We start from the raw sequence: 22,630 nt of genomic DNA on the forward strand, positions 1-22,630 counted from the left end.
TTGCAAGCACCTGAATACATGAGGTTTAAATCGCGAGAATTCAATACTTTTTTGCTAAATTTAGATTGATTTAAAGGGGGGCAAGAAATTGTTCAGAATGTTTTGTGCTTTACAACAACTTTTGTCCATATGACTTATGATAGCTCTTGGGATCAATGAATTTTTTTTTCTTTTGTTTCTTACAGTGTTTTAAATTGGAATACGTACGGTGTATTAATTTTTGTATTCTATGAATTGTATTGAGATACGCATTATGCAACGTAAGATAAGTTAACAATTACTAACACACAATAAAAATATAGTTAAACGTAATTACAAAATAAAAAGTGCTATATAGATATAGAACTGTGTATTTATGAAAAATAAATTTTTAGGATGAGAAATTCCGAGTCTCGCAATTGTGGTTTATCCCCTTGCGGCTTTCCAGTGCCTTGGTCAGGGGAAGAGAAGAAGAGTCTGTATTTACTGAGCTAGCTTTGAGCCAAGCCAGACAAGGCCGCCGGCGTAAGCCCCCGAACTTTGGCTCAAAATTAGGGCCCCAAATAGGTATAATAAAGTATGTAATTGATGAGCAATCTAGTCTAGTGGAAAATTTTAGTTTTGCTATCCAATAGATACATGATTCAAGGTCTAGGCATCTCTCTTTTCCTTATGATATTTTTTTTTTCTCCTCTCAATTCCACCTTAGACCCCGAGAATCTTAGAGCCGGTCCTGCTATTTGATTCAACTAAGACATGACATAAATATGTTTTTTCTTCTATTTGAGCTCTAGTGGATCGAGTTTCGATTTTCATTAAATGGTTTGAATGTCACCATAATTATATCAAACAATTTACAACATGTTTCATTTTTGCTTCTTAAAATATGGTATGACTTGTTTGAAAACAAGTAATCATAGGATGCGTATCGAATTGGGATACATGAATATTTCGCAGGCATGGTTAAAATCCTACGATGCGGGATGGTATCCTGCAATTCGTATCGTCTCCTTCCGAAAATAATATGTATCGCACCCCATATATATCTTTTTTTATAGAAATCATACGATATGGCGGCGTAATTAGATATAATGTTGTATCCGACAATTATTTACAGCAAATCATACCATATTTTAAGAAGTGAAACACCAAATGCGTTATGATCTTTTCATCTAATTATGGTTGTATCCAAATCATTTAAAGAAAACCCAAATTCAAAACTCAAATGAAAGAAAGAACGTATTTCGATTGTTTTGCGTGAATCAGATAAGGGCTCCTTTTTTTCTTCCCTTAACTCAGGCACCAAAAAGCTTCAATGCGATATAGATCTTACTTGAGAGACTTGGATTTTTTTCCATCCTAAAAGCTTTTTTTTTCATACACAAAACACTTCCTATTTTCAAATATACACCAAATTTTTAGATTATATTTAGGTATAATATTATGTTATAGTATATTAGCTTCTGTTAACGTATCTTATGATATGTGATACGAATCTCAATATAATTCATTAAATAAATGTAAAATTACATAGAAACCCCATTATCTATACATTTTGGACACAAACACCCTCTACCCTTTAAAAATGCTCAAATGCACCCTGGTTCATTAAATAAATATGAAATTACATAAAGACCCTCTCATCTATACATTTTTAGACACAAACACCCTATAACCTTTAAAAATGCTCAAATGCACCCATCAAGCAAAACTCATCTCCGTCATCTCATCTTCCTCCCAACCGCTGCCATTGTCGATCGCCGACGACGAAAACTCGCCATTAAAACCGATCAAGAGCAACCACGAGCAGCACCAACAACCAACCAAGACCCACAGTTAAATTCAATCGACCAAGATCCACCATTAAATTCGACCAAGACCCACCCCCAGAAACAAGTTAATTTCTTACCATTAAAACCTAGCCAATGGTGAGGAAGCTGCCGCCCTAATGGCGCTCCTTTGCCGCCGCCTGCCACCATTACCACCAGTTCCTCCTTTGCCGCCGCCTGCGACGGCGCTCATTCTCATCACTCTCATAATTCTAGACGCCAATTTATACAACTTTATTTTAGATCGGGTTCAAAACGGGTAATCCACTCAGAGCTCCAACTTGCGCTTCTTCTTTTGTTGAAAATTAACAGTTTCATCCATTAGCTCCAAGATTTGATCTAGCACACACCTCTCATCCACTCTCTCACTAATAGAGAGAGAGAGAGAGAGAGAGATGTAATTAGGCGAATGCCGCTCTGCAAGCTTTCGCTCTTCTACAGATGGTAATGCAACCTGCTATTTGTACCCCCTTCCATGGCTGCTGCCGTGTGAGAGAGAGAGAGAGAGAGAGAGAGAGAGAGAGAGAGAGAGAGAGAGAGAGAGAGAGAGAGAGTCACGACTGTGTGATATGGGGAGAATCAAGAATGAGGTTTGAAATGGAAGAAACATGTATGTATTGGCGTTAAGGGCATTTTTGTCTAATAAATATCAAACTAGTGACATGTGCCTTTGCAACAAATGGTTCTGAAATGGAAGAGTGTCACTGGGGTAACGATAAGGGTAAATTACACTTAACCCTCTTTAACTAACGTCCATTAGCACTTTACCCCCTCTAACTATAAAACTCAACACTTAACCCCCTCTAACCATGTAAATCCCAAATGCTTTAGACGTCATTAACAGAAAACGTTAAATTCCCATTTTGCCCTCTCAGAATAGGACACTATTGTCCAAAGCTCCTTTTTTTCTATCCCACCGCCATCACCAAACCCAAACCACCTCCTCGGACACCATTGACGTCACTCGGTGAGAAGATGAACAACTAACACCCAATTACAAGTCCAATTGAAATACCCACTCCAAATTCGAAAAAACCTATCACAGTACTCACAAAACCCATCACTTATTTTCTCTCAAATCAAGAATTCAACAAGACGAGCGTGATGGAATGAAAAAAGAGCCCTTATTAACCGGTTATTACTCTTTACAAATCTGCACCATTAACTGGAACCAAAATAGAGTCCCAATTAACAGAAACACCACCGCCACCACAATCGGGCCGCCAACGGCACCCCCTTACCCAAACCCATCTTCGATGCTCAAACTCCACAGACGAAAACTGCCTCTTCACTGCCGAGCTCAAATCCGTTGCCGCCGTTCTCCGCCGCTGCCCTAACTGCAACTTTCTCGTCTTCGGCAAACCCACGAAACCCTCCTCTGGAACACCATCAACACCATGGCCGCTCCGTCTTCATCGACGAGAATGCCTACCTTATCTCCAAGCTCAAACAAACCCACCTCGAAATCGAGGCCCACAACATCGACGAGTCCTCCACTGCCGCCGTCGCGTCCACTTAGACCAACGGAAAATGATGTTGTCGGAGCCCTATTGGAGAAATAGAAGATGATGAGGAGAGATAAGATGAGATCAAAGAAGAAGAGAGCACGGAGTTGAGCAGAGAGGAGATCTCTCTGCCACCATCGGGTGCGAGCTCTGAAACCCTAGAAACCTTAATGAAGGCCGACGGTAGATTTGACCCTATTTGCTCTCTTTGCCGCCGTCGCGTCTTGTGGTGGTCATAGAGAGAACAAAAGCAACAGAGAGAGAGAGAGAGAGAGAGAGAGAGAGAGAGTTTTACAGAGAGAGGTGAGAAAAGGAAGAGAGGAGTTGGGTGAGGTTCCTGTGCTCAACTGTTTTGTTTTGTATAAATGAAAGAGAGACAGAGACGTTGGGGTGGGGAAAGGTAGATAAAGGGCATATTTGTCTTAAAATTGAACTAAAGATGACATGTGACCGGCACATGTTGCTTTCTATCCAAAGACATAACAGAGTCTAAACGGAAGGTCTACCTTTACCAGGTTTTGGTAGTTAAAGGTGGTTAAGTACCAAAAAAAAATAGTTAGAGAGGGCATAGTGTAACCGGGTGATAGTTAGAGGGGGCAAAATATAATTTACCCTATACATGAGGGGGTGCGTTTAGGCGTTTTTAAAGGTTAGGGGGTTCGTGTCCAAAACGTATAGATGAGGGGTTCTCAGTGTAACTTTATCTTAAATAAAATAAACGATACACGGTTCGTATCCAGATTCATGAGATTTCTATAACAAAGAATACGGGGTGAGATATTTATAGTTTTTGGAAGGAGATGATATGATTCTACATATAGATCCCATATCATAGATTTTAAAGACTGTGCCCTTGACTAATATTGCCTCTACTGCACATCTTTTTTTTGTTGTATCAGGTGCTGTGTTTACATCTCTTCAGAAATGCTATGTAACGCTGAACTTGTATTAGCAATAAATTCAGGAAGTTAGTTCTATGGTGTAGATTTGAGTTAGTTGGTGCGTGACATACCTTGAATGAATATGGTCCATGGACTATTGGGTTGAAATTCTGGAAAAAGAATAATCTCCTGGATTTGTAGCATAGGAATTGATGCTTAAAGTTACAGCTATCAAATCATGAATCGAATCGAGAATGTCCTTTTGCGAAACGTGAATTGAATCAAATTGTGAGCTGCTCGGATTTGGTGATGATTTCGGATGAACATTGAAAAGTCTTTTTCTGTATGCGGACGATATAAATACGTAGTGCAAATGCATATTTTATTTAGATTCCGATCAATAAAAAGATAGTCTCAAAAGAATGGATGATTGTGTGGTCTTATAGCAAAGGCACTTGCAATAGGAATTCCGTTTGGAGCTTGAAACATGAAAGGCTTCAATAGAGTTAGGCAGTTAGTAGGTTATTAGGATGTGCATGGACATCTATTGGGTTCTGCAACCAAAAATAGAAGGCAAAGTTTTAGTAGGCCCTTTTAGAGGTCATTCTGTAGTTTTAAAAGGCAGTTCCTTTTTCTGAATTGATGTGTGAGTACATGGTCTTCAGTGGGTCCCAGTGACTCGTGTTTATTTGCCTAATAAGTTTTAATTTGGACTTGAATTTTGATTGTTGGGAAGGCTCTATCTATTAGTTTTAGAGGAGGGGGACGTGTAGATCATGTTATTTGTTTCGCGAGCCAATAAAACTAAGAGTGTAAATGCCAGGAAGCGTATTAGGAACCTTGTCTTTTGTTCTCTATTGGTAGTAGTAAGGTACTATGTTCATGGGAAGTATGAGTTGCGTAGCGAGGGAGGAATGGTAGAATGTATGACGGTTGCCTTACAGTTGGTGAGACGGGCAAGGACAGAGTGCTCATTTTTGAACTCTCATTCTCCTCTTAGTGAAGCACTTAAGCTTTAATATTCTTAGAGTTTCCTCTGTTGAAGTTCCTCTGGGACAATGGGCCGTAAACCGGAAGGTATGAGTGGTCTTTGTAGAAAAACGAGACCTGTGTGGCTACTTGCGAAGCTGATAGGTTTTAGAACATAAATATATTTGAAACCGTCTTATGGGAAATTAGGCAATAGCTTGTTAATGTTGCTGCCTATCTAAGTTTCCACGCCTAGCTTGCACTACTTTTAGTGATGGTTGTGGAATTGAAAAAACAAAGAAAAGATGAGGAAAAGGATGATAGGATTTGCAATTGGTAACAACTTATATACTTATTTGTAATTGGCTCTAAGTCAGTAATTTACACCACCAGTTGGGGCAACTATTAAACATGACTTCAAGTCGGCTATCATGAGTGGAGTCAAGAACTTATTGAGGTATCTATTATTCTTTTTAACATAGTCCCCCATGAGTTTTCATTTTATAAAAGGTTTGCATGATTGTTGGGTTAAAATTGGGAATCATAAATGAAGTTAGTCGGGTGCGTAGTATAACTTTAAAAGGGATAATTTGTACTAGTTTCTGAAGTCTATAGGTCCAATTGCAGTTCCCAAATCATTCATTGGGGCCAGTGGCCACCACCGGGTCCTTCTTGCCTTCGCCTTGGTTTGTCAGTAATTTTATGATTTCCTTGTTAGATTTGTCATCCAAGAAGTGTGTGCCATGCAACGCAAAAGAGATGAGGGCCATGACAGAACAAGCAGCAAATGAATTGATCTCACAGGTTTTCTTTTTAGATCCAAGTTTGGTATATTTATGTCACTTCCTCCTTTTTAGGTATTTACTAATCTGGTTTCTTGCTTAGGTTCCTGGATGGACCTTGGTAAATGAAAATGGTAGATTGAGGTTAAGTCGGTCATGGAAAGTCAAGACTTACTTGAAAGGTTTGGAGTTCTTTCAGGCTGTTGCTAATGTTGCTGAAGCAGAAGGTATCTCACTAATCTCAGATCAAAACTCACCTAAATTGCTGATACTCTTTTAAGAGCTTGAGGTCTAGGTAGTCTTGATGAACACATAATTAATCTGAAGCTGCATCTCCAGCATGTTCATCTTAAGCAAAGTGCATCAAAAGTTAATGTTATACCCACATTGGTGTTAATGGTTGATCATGAACTTAATTAGGTCCTAAGAATGGATTCTTTTAAATTTGTTACGCATGAAGACAACAATACTATGGAGGAAGTTGAACAACCTTTGAACTTGCCTACACGAGTTTCTACATGAATGGTTTCATTCACTGTCTAGAATTACTGCTATACTCGCCATTCCATCTACGGCATGATAGTTACTTAAACTGGCTTAATTCAGTATCTTTCTCTAAATTAACTCTACCTGCGGCTGTATCCTCTTAAGTATTCGTGTAGACTGTTGCCTATGTTACCTTCGGTCTTCCCTGCAGTGCCTCCATTGGGATAAAATCGGCTCTATATAAGTGGATCCTGTAGCTCTCAACAATAAGACTCACAAGATCTTAGTCATGTTTCCCTCTCATTGTTTCCAACTGATACTCCTATGTGGTCTTAAAAATATTATCTTTCGGTTGTTATTTTTTCTTTCTTGTGCATTGGTTTTGGGTTGTATATTTATGCAAAGTCTTTTGAGTGGAGTTTCTCGTGACTGAATATGATGCCACAGTGGGTTTGCTCTTTTGAGAAATGCAACCACGTTGAAGTGTCAATGACTGAATAGCAATGTCATAGTTGGGAAGTTATCATTCAAAATTTTTGCCATCCTCAAAGGGACATGAATTGAATTTGATTGTGCTGGTTTTGTCATTCTGTTAAACTCTATACGTGTTCATTGCTAGAGAAACTTTAGTGAAGCCATTATTTCCCAGCCAGCTAGAGATGATTAGTCAAATTGTGGGTGGTAGACCTAAAAGAATGCTCAAGTGGATCTTGTTTTAGGATTTTTAGGTTTAGACATGCTAAGATGTGACACGAAGATGCTTTAATATTTTAATGTTACATTTAATTTAGTTTGTGTTCTTTTGTGGAGTTGCACTATTCTGTTAGAATATGGAATTATCCATTTTCTGGGTGGGACTGGAGTAGTGTCTGTCAAATTAAACCCAATGATCCATGAATGGAAAGAGTGCAATGATGGAGGTTTTTGGATAGAGCATATACAATAGGAGCTCGTGGCTTATGCATACTGCTTTCCTTCTTCTTCTTCGCAGATTCTGCAGGATCCAGACCTTTCTGCCTTAGTTCCGGAATCCCCTATTTTCATTATAATCTCCGTGATATGGATGTTGTGGGGTATTCCATCTATTGACCTCATTTCTCGCAATCTCATGATTAGGAGAGAGACATTCCTTCTTCCTTCTCCAGCATGTATATTATGAATCATTACTTTCCAAAACCTCACACCACAAAATGAAGATCTAATACATTCTTCAGTTTTCTTCAAGTAAGGTATCACCAATATAAAACACAATATTGTTTGTTGTAATGTTTATGCAATGCAATCCGTGTGAATCAGTTTGGGTTTTCCCTTGTTTACAAGTCCATTGAACAACGAGCCTATGTTGCTGTCCTTTCAAATTTGTGGGCTCAAATCTGATGAGATACCTCTTTGTAGGCTCAGTGTCCTAACTTGGTCCTCTTTTTGACATTATTCTTTTGGCGTAATCCGCATTCTGGTAAACTTTGTTTCGTTGGTTATAGCACTAAGGAAATCAAGCATCTCATTACAGGTCATCATCCAGATCTTCATCTTGTTGAATGGAACAAAGTCAAAATTGAGATATGGACACATGCTGTTGGTAAGAATCATCTGTTTATTGAGCTAACCTTCATGCTTTTATTTTTTTAGTTTATTTTTGTGATGATGTTGTTTCTTTCGAGGGCCTACAATATTAATAGGTGAAAATAATACATTGATATTAACTTGGACTACATTATAGTTATAAAGATCGGCGTTAGATCGAGTGTGTACAATCATGGGCACTACTACGACTCTAAAAGCCTGCCAGCTTAGCTCTTGGAGTATTATGATCTAAGAAGCACATAAATGGATACAGAACATGGAATTCTGAAAAACTGGCACATGGACAGCAAAAAAAAGAAGAAGCAGATTTTATTGTACACACTATAAATAGCAACGACAAAGGAGTAGGGGGTCAGACTTCGTGAACTAGAACTCTATCTCTATTCTCTCACCCTCAATACACTTGGTTTCATCTCTTTGCTTGGTTGAAATTGATTGACCAAGATCTCTTGCTCCTTTGCTGACTTAATCCTTGGATGGCACTCAGCCAAACCCTATTTGTGTGCGAGTCTCTGACTGGTTCCTGCTTTTGTAGGCCTATTCATGTTTGTGTCAAAAGTGTTCGACCTAAACCCTCTAATTTCGTAATGGGTCGTGTCTAAAATTCCACCCCTACCCCTAGATACAACGATCGATTAGGTGTGTCGGTATGAAGAGGCAGACAACAATCCAGACATCATAACAAGTGTGCAGGTGTGGAATTTAAAATGATCAAATTAGAGGTTGTTAGCTCCGAATACCTTGAAAGATTTGATATATGCTAGTGTGGTGGACTACCCCATTTGAGGCAATGAGGCGGACCGTCACAACCTGACTGGTTAGAGCATCTCCATTGCTGTAGTCTTTGCGTTTAGCAGTGGTAAAGTAGCATAGGGCAGCAGAAAACATTCACTCCAATAGAGTACTGTATCTCGTGCTAAGATAGTATTTCGTATTCCCTACTTAGCATAAGAAAATAGCATGTTATGTTTTATTACTACGCTTTTGAAATAGAATAATAAGGGTGGAGTTGGACACCACAAATCGATATTAAGTGCTCTTTCGTTGTGCTAAAATAGAATAAAATGTTACACCAGTAGAGATGCTCTGACTGATTGGATATGAAAAAAGTAAGTAAAAATGAGAAAAGAATCAATAAACATGAAATAAGCCATCTAGAAATTTGTTAACATATTTATACTTGTATATTTTCGCAGAATTAAAATGTCTTTGGTATCATTGTTCTTCCAGTTGCCTTCGTAGTAGACTCATTGTTTCAGTTGGTCAAAACCGTGTGAATGAGTATGCATAAATGTACATGTTTGACTTGTTGTGTAGGTGGAGTTACAGAAAGCGATTTCATTATCGCTGCTAAGATCAATCGGCTCAACCTGCATGATCTCGCGCGTAGATAAGCTTGCAAATGACTCTGTGAAACTAAGTAGTCTCTTAGTCAATGGCAATAAATCTGTATGGACAGACATCTTATATGCAGTTGAACTCAATTTCCTTTCATCTCATCATTGTGCCTGAATATCCGTATGGACAGACAACCGCAACTGTTTATCCTCCCTCAAGCTCCTAGCATTTGATCTTAGGATCTTGGTCGCTCGAAACGTTAAGAAGTCATGACTGCATTCATTGCAAGTTTTTCAAGTCTAAGATCAGCCCCACATAAGCCCAGTACCTCAATCGCACAACGTAGAGATATAAATAGAAAACTCCAGAATGGATAAAAACCACAGAAAGAAATCAAATCACTATAATCATATATTGTGCAGTTATAGATATACCTATCCAAATGATGTAAATTCTCACAACGTTCTAAGTATTACCTACCGAGTCACACGTACACGTACCGCACTCAGTGATCTTGATTGCCAACGGCCCTGAATCCACAAACCCTCCAATAGACCTAATAAAAATAGCTCCCAAAAATACCTATTGCTTCAATTTCCTTGCTACAGCCGCCGCACCCTTTTTTGTAGTAGTAGCACAAGGCATGTCACATGTGGCTTTCTCCCTTTTGCCGTACTTCTTTTTTTCTTTATATATAATCCTGTGCTCCAAACCTAGGAAGTAAATAATAAGTCCATAAATAGACCTCTTATTCACGTTGCTTTTCTTTACAAAACAGAATGTGACGATTGATAACCGGATTGATCCGTCCATCGATCCGTTTTCGCCAAAATTCGTTTCGTTGAAGCCGATTTTTTTTATCTCGAACGCTCACTCTTAATTACAAATAATAATAATTTCTTCCACTCTAATCTTATACAGACTCACTAACTTATAAAAAATAAAAAATTACAACTCAATATAAAATATATGTTTTGTCATACGGAATTGTCAATACAAGTGACTACGGAATTTGGTCCTTACAACAACTACACACACTTGTACAAAGTACAAACACTTCACGCGCACCCTCAGGGTTCTACACAGTCCTATAAACATTTCAGCAATGGACGGCTTGGGTTTTATTTTGAGCAATGGATTGATCTGGATTTACAGCTCCTGTAGTGCGAGATATCCAAATTCGGGTGGGGATACCCACGTGAATGTGAATGTATGTACGTGATTGTAGACTAGTAGTACTTTTACATGCCAAATATGCCTGCCGACATTATTTAGCTGTCGCCTCCCCTGTCTCTATATCCCAAGCTTAATTAGTTCGTGCTCTAATCAAGGAGTAACAATTTTTCTATTCGACAGTATCAGCATCAACTTTTCATTGATGGCTTTCTCATATTATAGGGCTACTAAACAAATCGACAACTTATTGAATAAGACCAGATCGCGCGGCGAAATTACTAAATTCACTGTTCATCCATGAAAAGCTCTCCCTTCTCTAACCAAGGATGGAGCCAGGGGGTCTAATAGGAGCGGCCACCACGGCAAAAATTTTAGAAAATACAATTATTATATGTAAAAAAAATATTTATCCCCAACTTATATATATTTGCCACTGCTAGTTTTTTTCCTATTTTTTACTATATACTAGTCCTAAATTCTATATTTTTTTCTCAAGAAAGAAGACCCAAAATAGTATTCCAAAATTAAATTTAATGGGCCAAAGTGAAATAATATATAGGTTGAGGTCTAATTAAGGGAAAAAAATCCACACTTCAACCTAAAACAAATTAACCTAAAAAATTAAACAAGTTAACCAAAATCAATACAGTCGACTGTGCACGACTCAGCAGTAGTGGATTTCTCATTTAGTGGACTTCCAAATTTCCAATGCCGGCACTGTGCAATAGTGGACTTCTGAAAAATTAAAAAATTATTTATTGTTTGGTGCTTTGTGTGAATTTCTCAAACTCCATTGAAAAAAGGTTAGTCTTCTTCAATTTTTCAATATTCAATTCAACTTAGAGAGAAGATAAAAAAAAAAATTGAAGTTAGAAAAATTATTGAATGTTTTAAATCCCTTATTGAGTTTGTGTGGAGAAATAGATCCTATTTGCACTATATGAAAAAAAAAATCCCTTATTGAGTTTTTCCTAGAGTCGATGATTATTCATATTGCAATGCATCTATTTATTTTTTTAATATACATTTCGACACTGCTAGGGAAAAATCTTGACTCTGTCCCTGCTTCTCTCTACATCACAGCTAGAGTCTTCAGCCGGCCGAAATAACTAAATGGGCAATCCTTGATCGGCAATGTTGTTAGTGTCTTTTAAGAAATTAGTTGCCATTTTTTTGGCTTTTGGGTTATTTGGAATCTGAAAGAGATTTACTAAAAAACAAAAAAATGAACCAATTTTGACTTTTGGCATTGTTATTTTTGATATTTTGTATGTCTTTTGTGCTTCTCACGAAATTTGTTCAGAATAGTCTCAATATTTGTGTACTACGGAGTACTTTTTAGATAGAACACTTAGATATAATGCAAAAACTAAAAAATAAAATCGAATAAAAGTTTATAAAAAAAATTTAATAGGCTCATTTTTCTAAAAAAAAAAAAATTGTTTTGTGTGTTTTGTTAGTTTTTTCAAAATTTTTGCTAAATTCGAGTGATTTTTTTGGATTAATCATCCGTCTCAACGAAAAGAGTTTAAAAAGTACAAAATTATAACTAAAAGCCAAAAAAATTTAACTAAAGACGAAAAATGCATCAAACAGCTGTTTTATTTGTCTGAATTGTCATCTTATTTCTATTTTTTCAACATCAGACCATATTTTTATACTTTTCCGATTCGTCTCATTAAGAAAGACGATTTATCCTAAAAATTACGATGAAAAGCTAAACAAAAAGTCACGAAATGTAAAAAATACTGAAATAAGTTTCGGACTTACGTAGCCCAAGAATGATGAAGCAGTCAAAGGAACTCAAAAAGCCCATGACTATGTTCGTTTTGAAATTTTGGATTTTGAGTAATGAATGGAGAGAAAGACTATTGTTTGGGGGGACACTTCACCACGTCACCCTAGGCATGTTTCGGCGACATGTGCATAAATGAGTCACCATTAACTTTTAGTGTCACAGATATGGTGACATACAGCTGAGATGTCACCAAAAACAATAGGCAACAATTTTACTGCTTTTGGTGACATTTTTTCATGTTGCCAAATCTGCTTTTTCTTGTAGTGAGTTTGACTGTTTCAGGCATACCTTACGGGTTGAAACCAGCCTTCAGCCCAGCCTAGCGACCGTGACTGAACCGTCATATTCGGCCTACTACACTACCGGTCTCAAATATACGGAGTACAAAATAATATGACAGTGAACAACAAGGATTGAACTAAGGAAGGGCCAGTACGGACAGTTGCCCCTACAAAGAAAAAAATAACTCTACTATTATATAGAAAAAAAATTCCTATGAAAATATATAGGAAATTCTTAGCTAGCATACATGGTCGCTCTAGTGAACAAGAACATAGGATAAGAATAGAGGTGGCAAATGAGTGGATTTGGGTGAGTTTGTGCGGGTTGAAATGAGTTTGTGGGTTGAATGTGGGCGGGTCGATTACAGATCAATAGTAGATTTGTTGAAATGGATCAGATCAAATGATACCCATATGCACCTGACCTGACCCGTTTTACTTTCTTTTCTCTCCTTTTCAAATGGACTTTTCCAAAAGGTTTTTATTTTTTTTCCCCCCCGGATATTTTAAGCTGTTTTCGGCACATATCCGAGAATGTAAAAGCAGAGCATTAATAATCTCCTGAAAACAAAATACTGTAATCGACGAGGAAATCCAAGCTTCAAAGCTTAGGAATAAGATCATAAGGGTTTGGGCTGCGAGGCGGGGCTCAGAATCAGAGCGACGGACAACGAATTTGATGTCTTTGAGGAGGCGTGGGTCCACCTACCCGTCGTCGACGATGTCGCGCAGTGGGAGCCGAGGCTGAATTACACAATCGAGGAGCATTTACATTCAAGGGGATGGGGCTGGGGAAGGCCGTGGTGGAGACTCTGGAGAGGGTGGTGGGTGAGCTGTTGGCGAAAGGGATCAGAGAGGGAGAGAGAGAGAGAGAGAGAGAGAGATCAGTGATTGAGTTGAGTTCAGTTATGCGGGAACAGGTTAAAAGAACGGAAAGAACGGGCCAGTGGGTGAAAAGCCCTGGCAGAAGAATTCTTATTAGCCATCTTGAAACGAAACGACAATGGATCAGAGAGGGTGAGCAAATCACTCACCTTGTTCCTCTTCCGGTTATGTGCCTCTATCTTTCTTCGAAGACCTTCATAGGCCAATTCATCCAGCACATTCTCAGCTTCGCATATTGCATCCTTGAGTTGTTTTAGCCACGTCATCATAGTATGTGATGTTATTTTCCGGTTCTCAGCGTCAAGTAACAAAGCCTGAATGATTTCTAGCCTTTTGCAGAGTTTTCTGAGGTCTTTCTTGAAACCCCATGCCAGGTTAATCTGATTGGTTGCTAGGGAGAGCAACCCTTTCAGGATTCCATTGGCTGTAAGGAGGAGCAAAGCCTCGGCCATGTGTTTCTTATGAATTGGGACTTAATGAAAAAATGCTTGGTGAACAATTAGCAAGATAAGAATACAAGAGTAAAGAGAAGGGGTGTTGTGATTACCACAGATGGAAGAGAACTACTCCTATCATCATATATAATGTCTTGGTCATTGCCGGCTACTATTTTAGCTTTATTTTTTGTTAATAAGAGAGAGAGTTGACCATAGCTTTTAGAAGTTGAATCTGGGGAAGAACACAACCCACAATGGGTTCAGATCCTCGATCCGTCAATTGGTGGTTGCCGGCTATTTTAGCTTTATTTTTTGTTAATCAGCAAATTTTTTTCCTTTTTTTTTTTATTTGTCATTTGCTTCTCTAATATAAAATCTTTTTCTTGTTGTTTGTGCGTCAGTGGATCGGCATGTATGGTTCTTCAAAAGGTTCTGTGCATGTATTTGAGGTTTGTCACATGTGGCCATTTTTTTGGTCCTATTATCGTGCAGCCTTTTTTTTGGTCTGTCATCGTGGAATGTGAATTGTGAATTTTTTAAAATGTGAGGTAGAATATGCCCCACTCTCATGTAGAAACTTTATGTCCATCCCAAAGCCAATAGCCGGCAATGACCGAGACAAATTAAAGATTGTGATCCCACAACGGGAACCAACTCCGGAACCCGTCCTTATGGATTGCACAGAACCTTTTTCCAAATCTATCTGTTCATTTCCAATTCTTAGGTGCCATGCGAAATTTCAAAGGCTTGGATAATTTTTATGATGCAAAATCTATCTTCTCCTTGTTGGGTAATAAGTTCAGAAACAGGACCGGCCTATAAACTCCTCTTGTGATTATAGTGCTGCTTTGGTGAACCACATGACCCAACTAATGCACGGAAAGGTCCGGGCGGAAAAAGTAGCCACGCACTTTTGTGCGAGAGAGGAGCAATGCCTGAGAGCTAGCAGTGAATAATCTCTCACCAAGCCTGACACTTGGTTAACCACCGGGTATTTCGACAAAGTGAACAATAACATAGGATTAGGAATTAGTTTCATTTGTTGAAAGTGTAGAACCTTCCCAATTAATATCAATGTCAAAAATACATTTCCGATTTCCCAAATCCAGACGTGTAGGGTACACTTATGGTGGTACCGGGACTTAGTTGCGAAACAGGAAAATGCAATTATGATGGTACCAAGACGCACACCAGAAACTTGCCATGGAAATAGAAAAAAAGAAAAGAAAAAAAAGTCATAACAAGAAGAAGATTGATAAGTTTACGCGGCTGCAGTGATGTACTCAATTGCCTGTTCGCATATATGCCAGTAATTGTTGCCTCAAGTCCATAAACCTGCAACAGAATGTAGAAATGCGATAACTCGATATATTCTTTATTCCTCATACAAGAAGTTGACAACATTTTTTACATCAGATGTTTACATCGCAGAAAGCTGAAGCAGGAAACTAACTGGGAAACATGTTGCAAAAGTAAAATGGGAAACGCTAGGTGATACAAGGTCAAATAGGATATCCATCCCAACAAATCGCTCATGACATTGAAAACGACAGTGTATGCTATAGCGTTTTCATATTCAATTAGATATTAATGGTATATCCTTTTTCAAAAAAGCTTGTTACAAATGTTATTTAATCTAGGAAAAACTAGCTTGCAAAAAACATGAGAAGCGAATCTCTCGAGAGTTGGAACATATTTCAAGAATTTTGACAAGTTGCTTTAGGATTTGTAATAGTTTTGGAAACGTCTCAAAAATGGTATAAAAAGCACTGGGAAATGTCATGAATTAAGACATAGCTTGCTCTACTTTTCTTTGAACAGCAAATAAAAGGAATTATAAATCTTTGAAACAATGATCACAAAAATTAAACGGATCAAGAGCACAATGGCATCAGAAGAAGAAAGTATCCCAAACGAAGTTGTCACCCTAACTCCTCAACAACCATATGCCACCCTTGACCCCAACAAAAATGGTACACGATTGCCAAAAACCAACCAAAAAGAGAACTAAAACAAATACCAAATAGGCCTGCCAGAAACGAAGCACCAGTACCTCCAATTTCCAATGTAGAACAGAAAATACCATTATACCATACCAGCTATGGATCATTTGCAGAAACCAGAAAACACCAGCAGCAAAAGCAGCAATAGAAAACAGGAAAAACTAGCAGCAGCAGCAACGCCAGAAAAACCAGGGGAAAAAAAAAAAAACAGCACCATGCTACATCAACACCAACAGTTGCAGTAGCGTTAACAACAACTTTAGCAACAACACAAGCAGTAAAAATATCAACAGCATCACCCCAAAACCATCTTTTCGCAACCGAAAAACCAGCAGTACAAGCTCATACACCATCTGAACTCCTTAGCTGCAACTTTCAGGACCCTCTGATATAATTCCCCCTTCTAAACAACCTCTCAACACCAAGAATTCAAAATACGCAGTGCAAGTAACAACTATGAACAAGCAACACCAACTCCATAGCATAGAGTCTCTACAAGAACATTGAGTTTATGACTGAGTACCATAGGAATATGCGCAACCACAAAGGTATAGCTACATGCGGATATAAGTTCACAAAATGAGGTATGAAAAATTCAAAACATAGCATTTCCTAAAACACTGGTAAACCATCTCATTGCTACTAATAGTTAATTGTGTATGGTGCCCCACCTTTATGCGCAACAGGTAAAAGTGTCTTTGGAGATATTATGAGCTAACGGCAACCGAGCTACAAAGACTTGAGAAGGGCTAATTGATAAATTATTGATTGGTTTGCTGAAAAGGGGAAATCGATGACGTACTAACATTATAGCGTCTATCTCAAGATTGTAGGACTGGCTCAACTTGTTTGCATTATCTCTAGCATCATTTCTGTGGGATCAGACACTGATGTCCTAGATCAAAAGCCTCACCTTGACTTACCTCTACGAATATTGATTTCAATCACGAAGCGCTCAGATTCCAAGCTTATCAATTTACGGACAATTTGCAGTCAACCAGCACGCAAACATTCTCAAACAATTTGAGTAGAGACAAAGTATTCATGGCTAAAGCAAATGAATGTTGAGAAAACCGTTGACAAAATGTCTCTGTGTAAATAAGACCTTTGAGAACCCAAGTCTTACCATGAATTTGGACAGACTTAGCACATTGCACTATCTCAGAGACTTGGGAAACAAAAACACCTAAAAACGGTTCAAAAAGAGAAAAGATAAAGAAGTCTCATTGGTTTTTTTTTAATTTTTATCGGCCACATAGCTAATTGGTTTTCTAGTCCTGGAAATTATAAGCAAAGAAGTACTAATGAACTTTAATTTGATTCTTAGGATGCGACTTAGGCAGGACCTTGATCATTTTCAGTTGGGAAAAATTCAAAATACATCCCAACCTTTACACCAAAATTCAATTAAACTCCCAACCTTTCAAAAACTTCAATTTTACTCCCAACGTTATCTTCCATTAATCAAATTGCCCCTTTCCGTCCAAATGACTAACGGATTCCGTTAAAGGCTCCGTTAAATATCGTCCCGATCGAATTTTGATGATCCGAGCCGCTCAATGTGTTCAAAACGTGATTTTAAGAATACTTTCCAAAAAAATCAGCAAAAAAAATGACAGGGAAGGCTTCATCTGAACAATTTTTTATTGATTCAATAAAAAACTGTTCAAATGAAGCCCTTCCCAGTCTTTTTTTTTGTTGATTTTTTGCGGGTACCCTTAAAATCACGTTCTAATCACATTAAGCTGCTCGGATCATCGAAAAAGAGCAGGTGCAGTCCAAAGCAAAATCCGGACGTTCGGACTTGAACAAAATCCTGATCGATCCGCACCTCCCCTTTTCCAGTCGAATTTCGATGATCTGAACCACTTAATGTGTTTCAAACGTGATTTTAAGGTTACCCGTGAGAAATCAGCAAAAAAAATAAACGGGAAGGACTTCATCTGAACAGTTTTTATTGAAAATAAAAAACTGAATAAAAAATTGTTCAGATGAAACCCTTCCCGTTCATTTTTTTTGCTAATTTCTCGCCAATAATCTTAAAATCATGTTTTGAACACATTGAACTGCTTGAATCATCAAAATTCGATCGGGACGGAATTTAACGGAGCTTTTAACGAAATCCGTTAGTCATTCGAATAGAAGGGGACGTTTTGATTAACGGAAGATAACGTTGTGAGTAAAATTGAAGTTTTTGAAAGGTTGTGAGTCTAATTGAATTTTGGTGTAAAGGTTACCACTGCCATTTCATTGTTGCAAAGGTCTCCAAAATCCCAACGGCTGAATATGCAAGACTAAGAGAACAAAATCATTTATTGACTGATAAGTGCCAAAATATTGATACATGATGATTATTTTAGTGACTTGATGATTATTTTGTTCTTTTGTGTATAGGTTGCTCGAGCTCATTGTCCATGATTTTGGATAAAAACATAAGTTAAAAGAAGATTTGGGGTTAAAGTGCAAAGGGCTTGAAAGTTGTATGTTAATTTATCACCTCAAAAGTCCAAGGGGCGTTTATGTTATTAGTGCATTAAAGCCCTATATTCTTTTTTCGGTAAATTGGGCTAGGATCCGTTTTGAAGGTGGTTTTGGGTGTTTAGTCCAGCCTAATGTGTAATAGTGGTGAAGGTCCATTACTGTACATTTATTAGGTCTACAATCCATTTTTAGACGAAAATGTCCTGACTAGGTGTACTATATAATGTTTTATTTTTTAGTTTTTCAATGTTACGGAAAGACAAAATAAAAAAATAAACTACCCGACCGACTTCGGCGTTGCTCGTTTCCACCATTTCCGACCAAGTCCGAGTCCAGCAGCCTTCGTCGTTTCACACCATTACCCTTGCCAGTCGCCACACAAACTACCCCAAACATCTTTGATTGGCCACTGGCGTAGCCGGGAGTCGTCGTCCCATTGGAAGTCACCGAAAATTCAGTTGCAATTTACAATCGCCGGCGACCGGTGCTAACGTCCGACGCCAGAGATGGTTGTAGAAGACGAAAGTCATGTGGAGGCCGTCAACGTCGGAAAAATCAAAAGTAGCAGCATTTTTCATTGACTACATATCTCTCTCGCTGTCTCCTTCTCTCTCTCTCTGATGTAGAACACGTGGAGGCCCAATTCCATGATCAGCTGGACCGAGCCAAGCCCCGAAAGTCCAAACGGTGTTTAATTTCAGATTACCCAAATTGGCTAAATTCGGACGAGCTCGGAATAGGCCCAAACTTGGTGGGCTGACTTAATTTCGCGCTCCGGTCAATACTCATTAACCCTAAGTTGATGATCGATGGTGCTTTTCGGCCTAATTCCTTCGTATAGGCCTTCAATTGCGTTATTTTGCCGTTTTAGGAAAGATTTGTTTCATTAATAACTCTTAGACCGTATTTCCTTTTAAGTTGATTCTTTTTGGGAAAGTCTTGTTTTTCTTTCCCGTTTTCAGTTTTAGGAAAAGCCCCAAATTATGGCACTTTTTATTTTCCAAGTTTATTTTTAGGGTTTCTAGGGTTTCAGCCTATTTAAGGGTTTGTAACCTAGAGTTTATGTAGCTTTTTGATTAATAATATTGCAGAGATTTTCTCTTTCTTTCTTGTGCGCAAGATTTGCTCGTTGCGACGAGTTGTTTATCTCGTTTGGATTAGTACGCTAACTAATCTCTCGTGAATTCCGCTGCGTCACTCTCTCTCTCTCTCTTCCCGCGATCACAGCTCAGTTCTGGATCACGATCTCGATTCTGTATTGCGATCACGATCTTGTTTCCCTTTGTGACGATCTCTCCCGATCAGGATCACGATCTTTGTCCTCGGAGTTTTTTTTGTTCGCGATCTCTGTGGTGATGTTTCTCTGTCGCTTTGTTCTTCTCTGTCTCAGTATTTGTTTTGATTTTTGCTGTGTTCTTCAATTTTTGTATTTATAGAGTTTATTTGCTGAGATAGCGTTATCTATTGCTTTATTCTGGTAGATACTGAAATTATTTTTTGTTGAGATAACATTATCTATTGCTTTATTCTGGTAAATACAAAAATTATTGTTGCTGAGATATGTGTATCACAGTGAACTGTATTTGCTGAGATACTATTATTTCTTTCTATTTTTGTTTATTTGCTGAGATAGCATTATATCTATTTCTTTGTTCTGGTAAATACTGAGACTGTTTTTGTTAAGATAACAATGTAAACACATGTGAAAACTCTATTTCACAATATTTAACATGTTTTTTGTCATTTTTCTTGTTAAAACAGATGAGATAATAGTATCTCAGCCAATTCAATTCACAAATAAGCTAAGAGATAACTCTATCTGCCATTTTTGGTTTAACATCCTCTTCCTTCACCTCTTTTGCGTCTTCTTTCTCCTCATTTTTTTTTTCTTCTTCTTCTTTTTCTTCTTCCTCTTCCTGTTGTTATTCCTCTTGAGATAGCGTTATCTTTTTTAATTTTTGTGAAATTTACTGGCTGAAATGTATTGGTTAAGATACTGTTAAAACGGATGAGATAATAGTATCTCAACCAATTCAATTCACAAATAAACTTAGGGATAAAGCAAGAGATAGTAATATCACAATGTAAACACATGCGAAAACTCCATTTCACAATATTTAACATATTTTCTGTCATTTTTCTTGTTAAAACAGATGAGATAATAATATCTCAGCTAATTCAATTCACAAATAAACTAAGAGATTACTCTATCTGCCAGAAATATAGTGTATCAACAAAAATGAAGCAAGAGATAACAGTATCTCAGATAAATAGTGTTGGTATCTCACAAACTGAATAAAGAGATAATGTTATCTCATCGAAAATATTTTATGGTTGTATTTTACAACAAAGGATAAGGACTGGAATGTTGGAACATTTCCAAAATATTTAATGAATATTAAATGTAAATATTGGTGAACGGTTTTAATCCAAAAGGCGTGACTATTCAGGTTAAAAGAATAGACGTGAATATTGGATTTGAGCACAAAAGGTGTGTCTATTCAGGTTAAATGAATAGACATTACCAGACCAAAAGGTGTGACCATTGGGGTGAAATGAATAGACATGACTATTATAAATAGACATGACTATTGCATTTAATAAAGAGGTGTAATCATTAGCCAACGGTCACGATCTATGCCTATAAAAGGCAAATGGTTCTACCAATTGAAATGATGAAGAGAATCAGAACAATTCTGATTGTTCGTTCTCTCTAAAATTATCTCCTACGATTATACTTAAGAGGCTCGCAAAATCCAAAGGTATTCGGGTCTCTCTTCGTTTGTGCATAACGCAGTTAGACAACAGTTGGAGACTGGGCTTCATTTTATCTTGGAGGCGGCTTCGCTGTAACCCGGTGCACACCGAATTCTCTTGAATTGGTGGGGGCGAATATCGTCTTAAGGACAGCGACATAGTAACGTGACTTGAAGCATCTCTGTTTATCCACTTTTATCGGCTACGACGAATTTTGCACTAACAATCTTAAGACGATATCCTTTCGGAAGATGAAAGTGGATTGATTACGTTATGGATCCTTAAGACGAAGACGGATAGATGCGATTGGAGAATTCTCAAAGGAAAACGGTGATGTAATCGAATTATAGCGCTGCGGTTGTTTCCGTAAGTTTCCTCTCATAATATTCTTTATTGCCATGGAGTAAGGTATGTTCTAAATTCTTTTTTGATATACCAATGGTGTTTAAAATGTGAACTCAATTTTTCTCGGCCATGATCTGTAGTAATTACTATTGATTTCCATATCATCTGGTTTTCACATTTTGAGTTGTTAATATTTTTTGATATGGGTCGGCACTCTTTAGGATATAAATGGTTAGAATCAACCGTTGTGTTGGTTAATCAGTTTCCTAAGGGACCTAGTAGGTGGTGTAGCCTAGTTGTTACTTCTAATATTTTTGGCAGTTAGGTCCAAGGGTTGGAATTAGTTTCCAAGGGTGGCGGTGACACCGATTCGGTAAAATCGATTTCGGACCGTTATAGGCTTTAACTGCCTTGGTGTCTTTTGGAAGCAGACACTTACTTTCTTAACTGACGTTGTGTCTCTACGGAAGAGTTGTCTAGAAATAACTATTTTTTGCCTATTTAAGGAGTCAAATTCCGTGGGTCCAGAGTTACGCAATATTGGTTTAGTATTTTGTTTCGCTAAGGAAGAAAGCATACAGACCATTTCGTTATCCGGTTTCTTTGGTTTCTCGGTTGTGTTACAATTTTGAGGAGCATTCTTTTTGTCAAGATGCCTTCTGAAATCCCTTTGAACATTATACGTCTTTCGGCGCCTTTCCTTCCACCGTTTAATATTGTTTTGGGAAATTCATCACATCCAAGTCCCGATGATATTCTTTGGTTTAAAGAATGGAAAGAGGTCTTTGCAAGGCAAGGCCTCTTGCATGAGAGTCAACCGGTGATGATTGATATCTCTTCTGATGAAGAGGACTCTTTTGTGGTAGAACGTTTAGTCCAAAATGTTGCGGCCATTCCGGTTAAGGAAATATCGGAACATGGATCTCAGGAAATTGAAAAGGATTCATCTATGTATGATGATTTTCATAGTCCAAAGGAGATGGTTCCATTGGAAAATATGGAGGATTCCGATGAGTCTACTGCAGCAATGGGAGGTTCGCCTAACAGTATCAACCATGAATTGTCCCCTCCGCCGGCATTTGAAGGAGTGAGCGAGAGTGTTTATACTTCGACT

The 22,630-nt window shown here is 37.9% G+C and overlaps 2 protein-coding genes across 3 annotated transcripts in view; one reads left to right on the forward strand and one right to left on the reverse strand.

Moving 5' to 3' along the window:
- Positions 1–22,630, reverse strand: part of LOC131310228 (putative disease resistance protein RGA4) — a 103,685-nt gene that overhangs the window by 62,488 nt on the left and 18,567 nt on the right. The window lies entirely within an intron of this gene.
- On the forward strand, positions 1,928–9,580 carry LOC131309354 (uncharacterized). Its single transcript, XM_058336012.1, has 7 exons — positions 1,928–2,067; positions 4,213–4,280; positions 5,195–5,271; positions 5,791–5,967; positions 6,049–6,172; positions 7,942–8,010; positions 9,333–9,580. Exons 1-7 carry the CDS (start codon positions 1,928–1,930, stop codon positions 9,407–9,409), a joined length of 732 nt encoding a protein of 243 aa, XP_058191995.1. The 3' UTR covers positions 9,410–9,580.

The sequence above is a fragment of the Rhododendron vialii genome, chromosome 12a, assembly GCF_030253575.1.
Source record: "Rhododendron vialii isolate Sample 1 chromosome 12a, ASM3025357v1".
Classification (NCBI taxonomy): domain Eukaryota; kingdom Viridiplantae; phylum Streptophyta; class Magnoliopsida; order Ericales; family Ericaceae; genus Rhododendron; species Rhododendron vialii.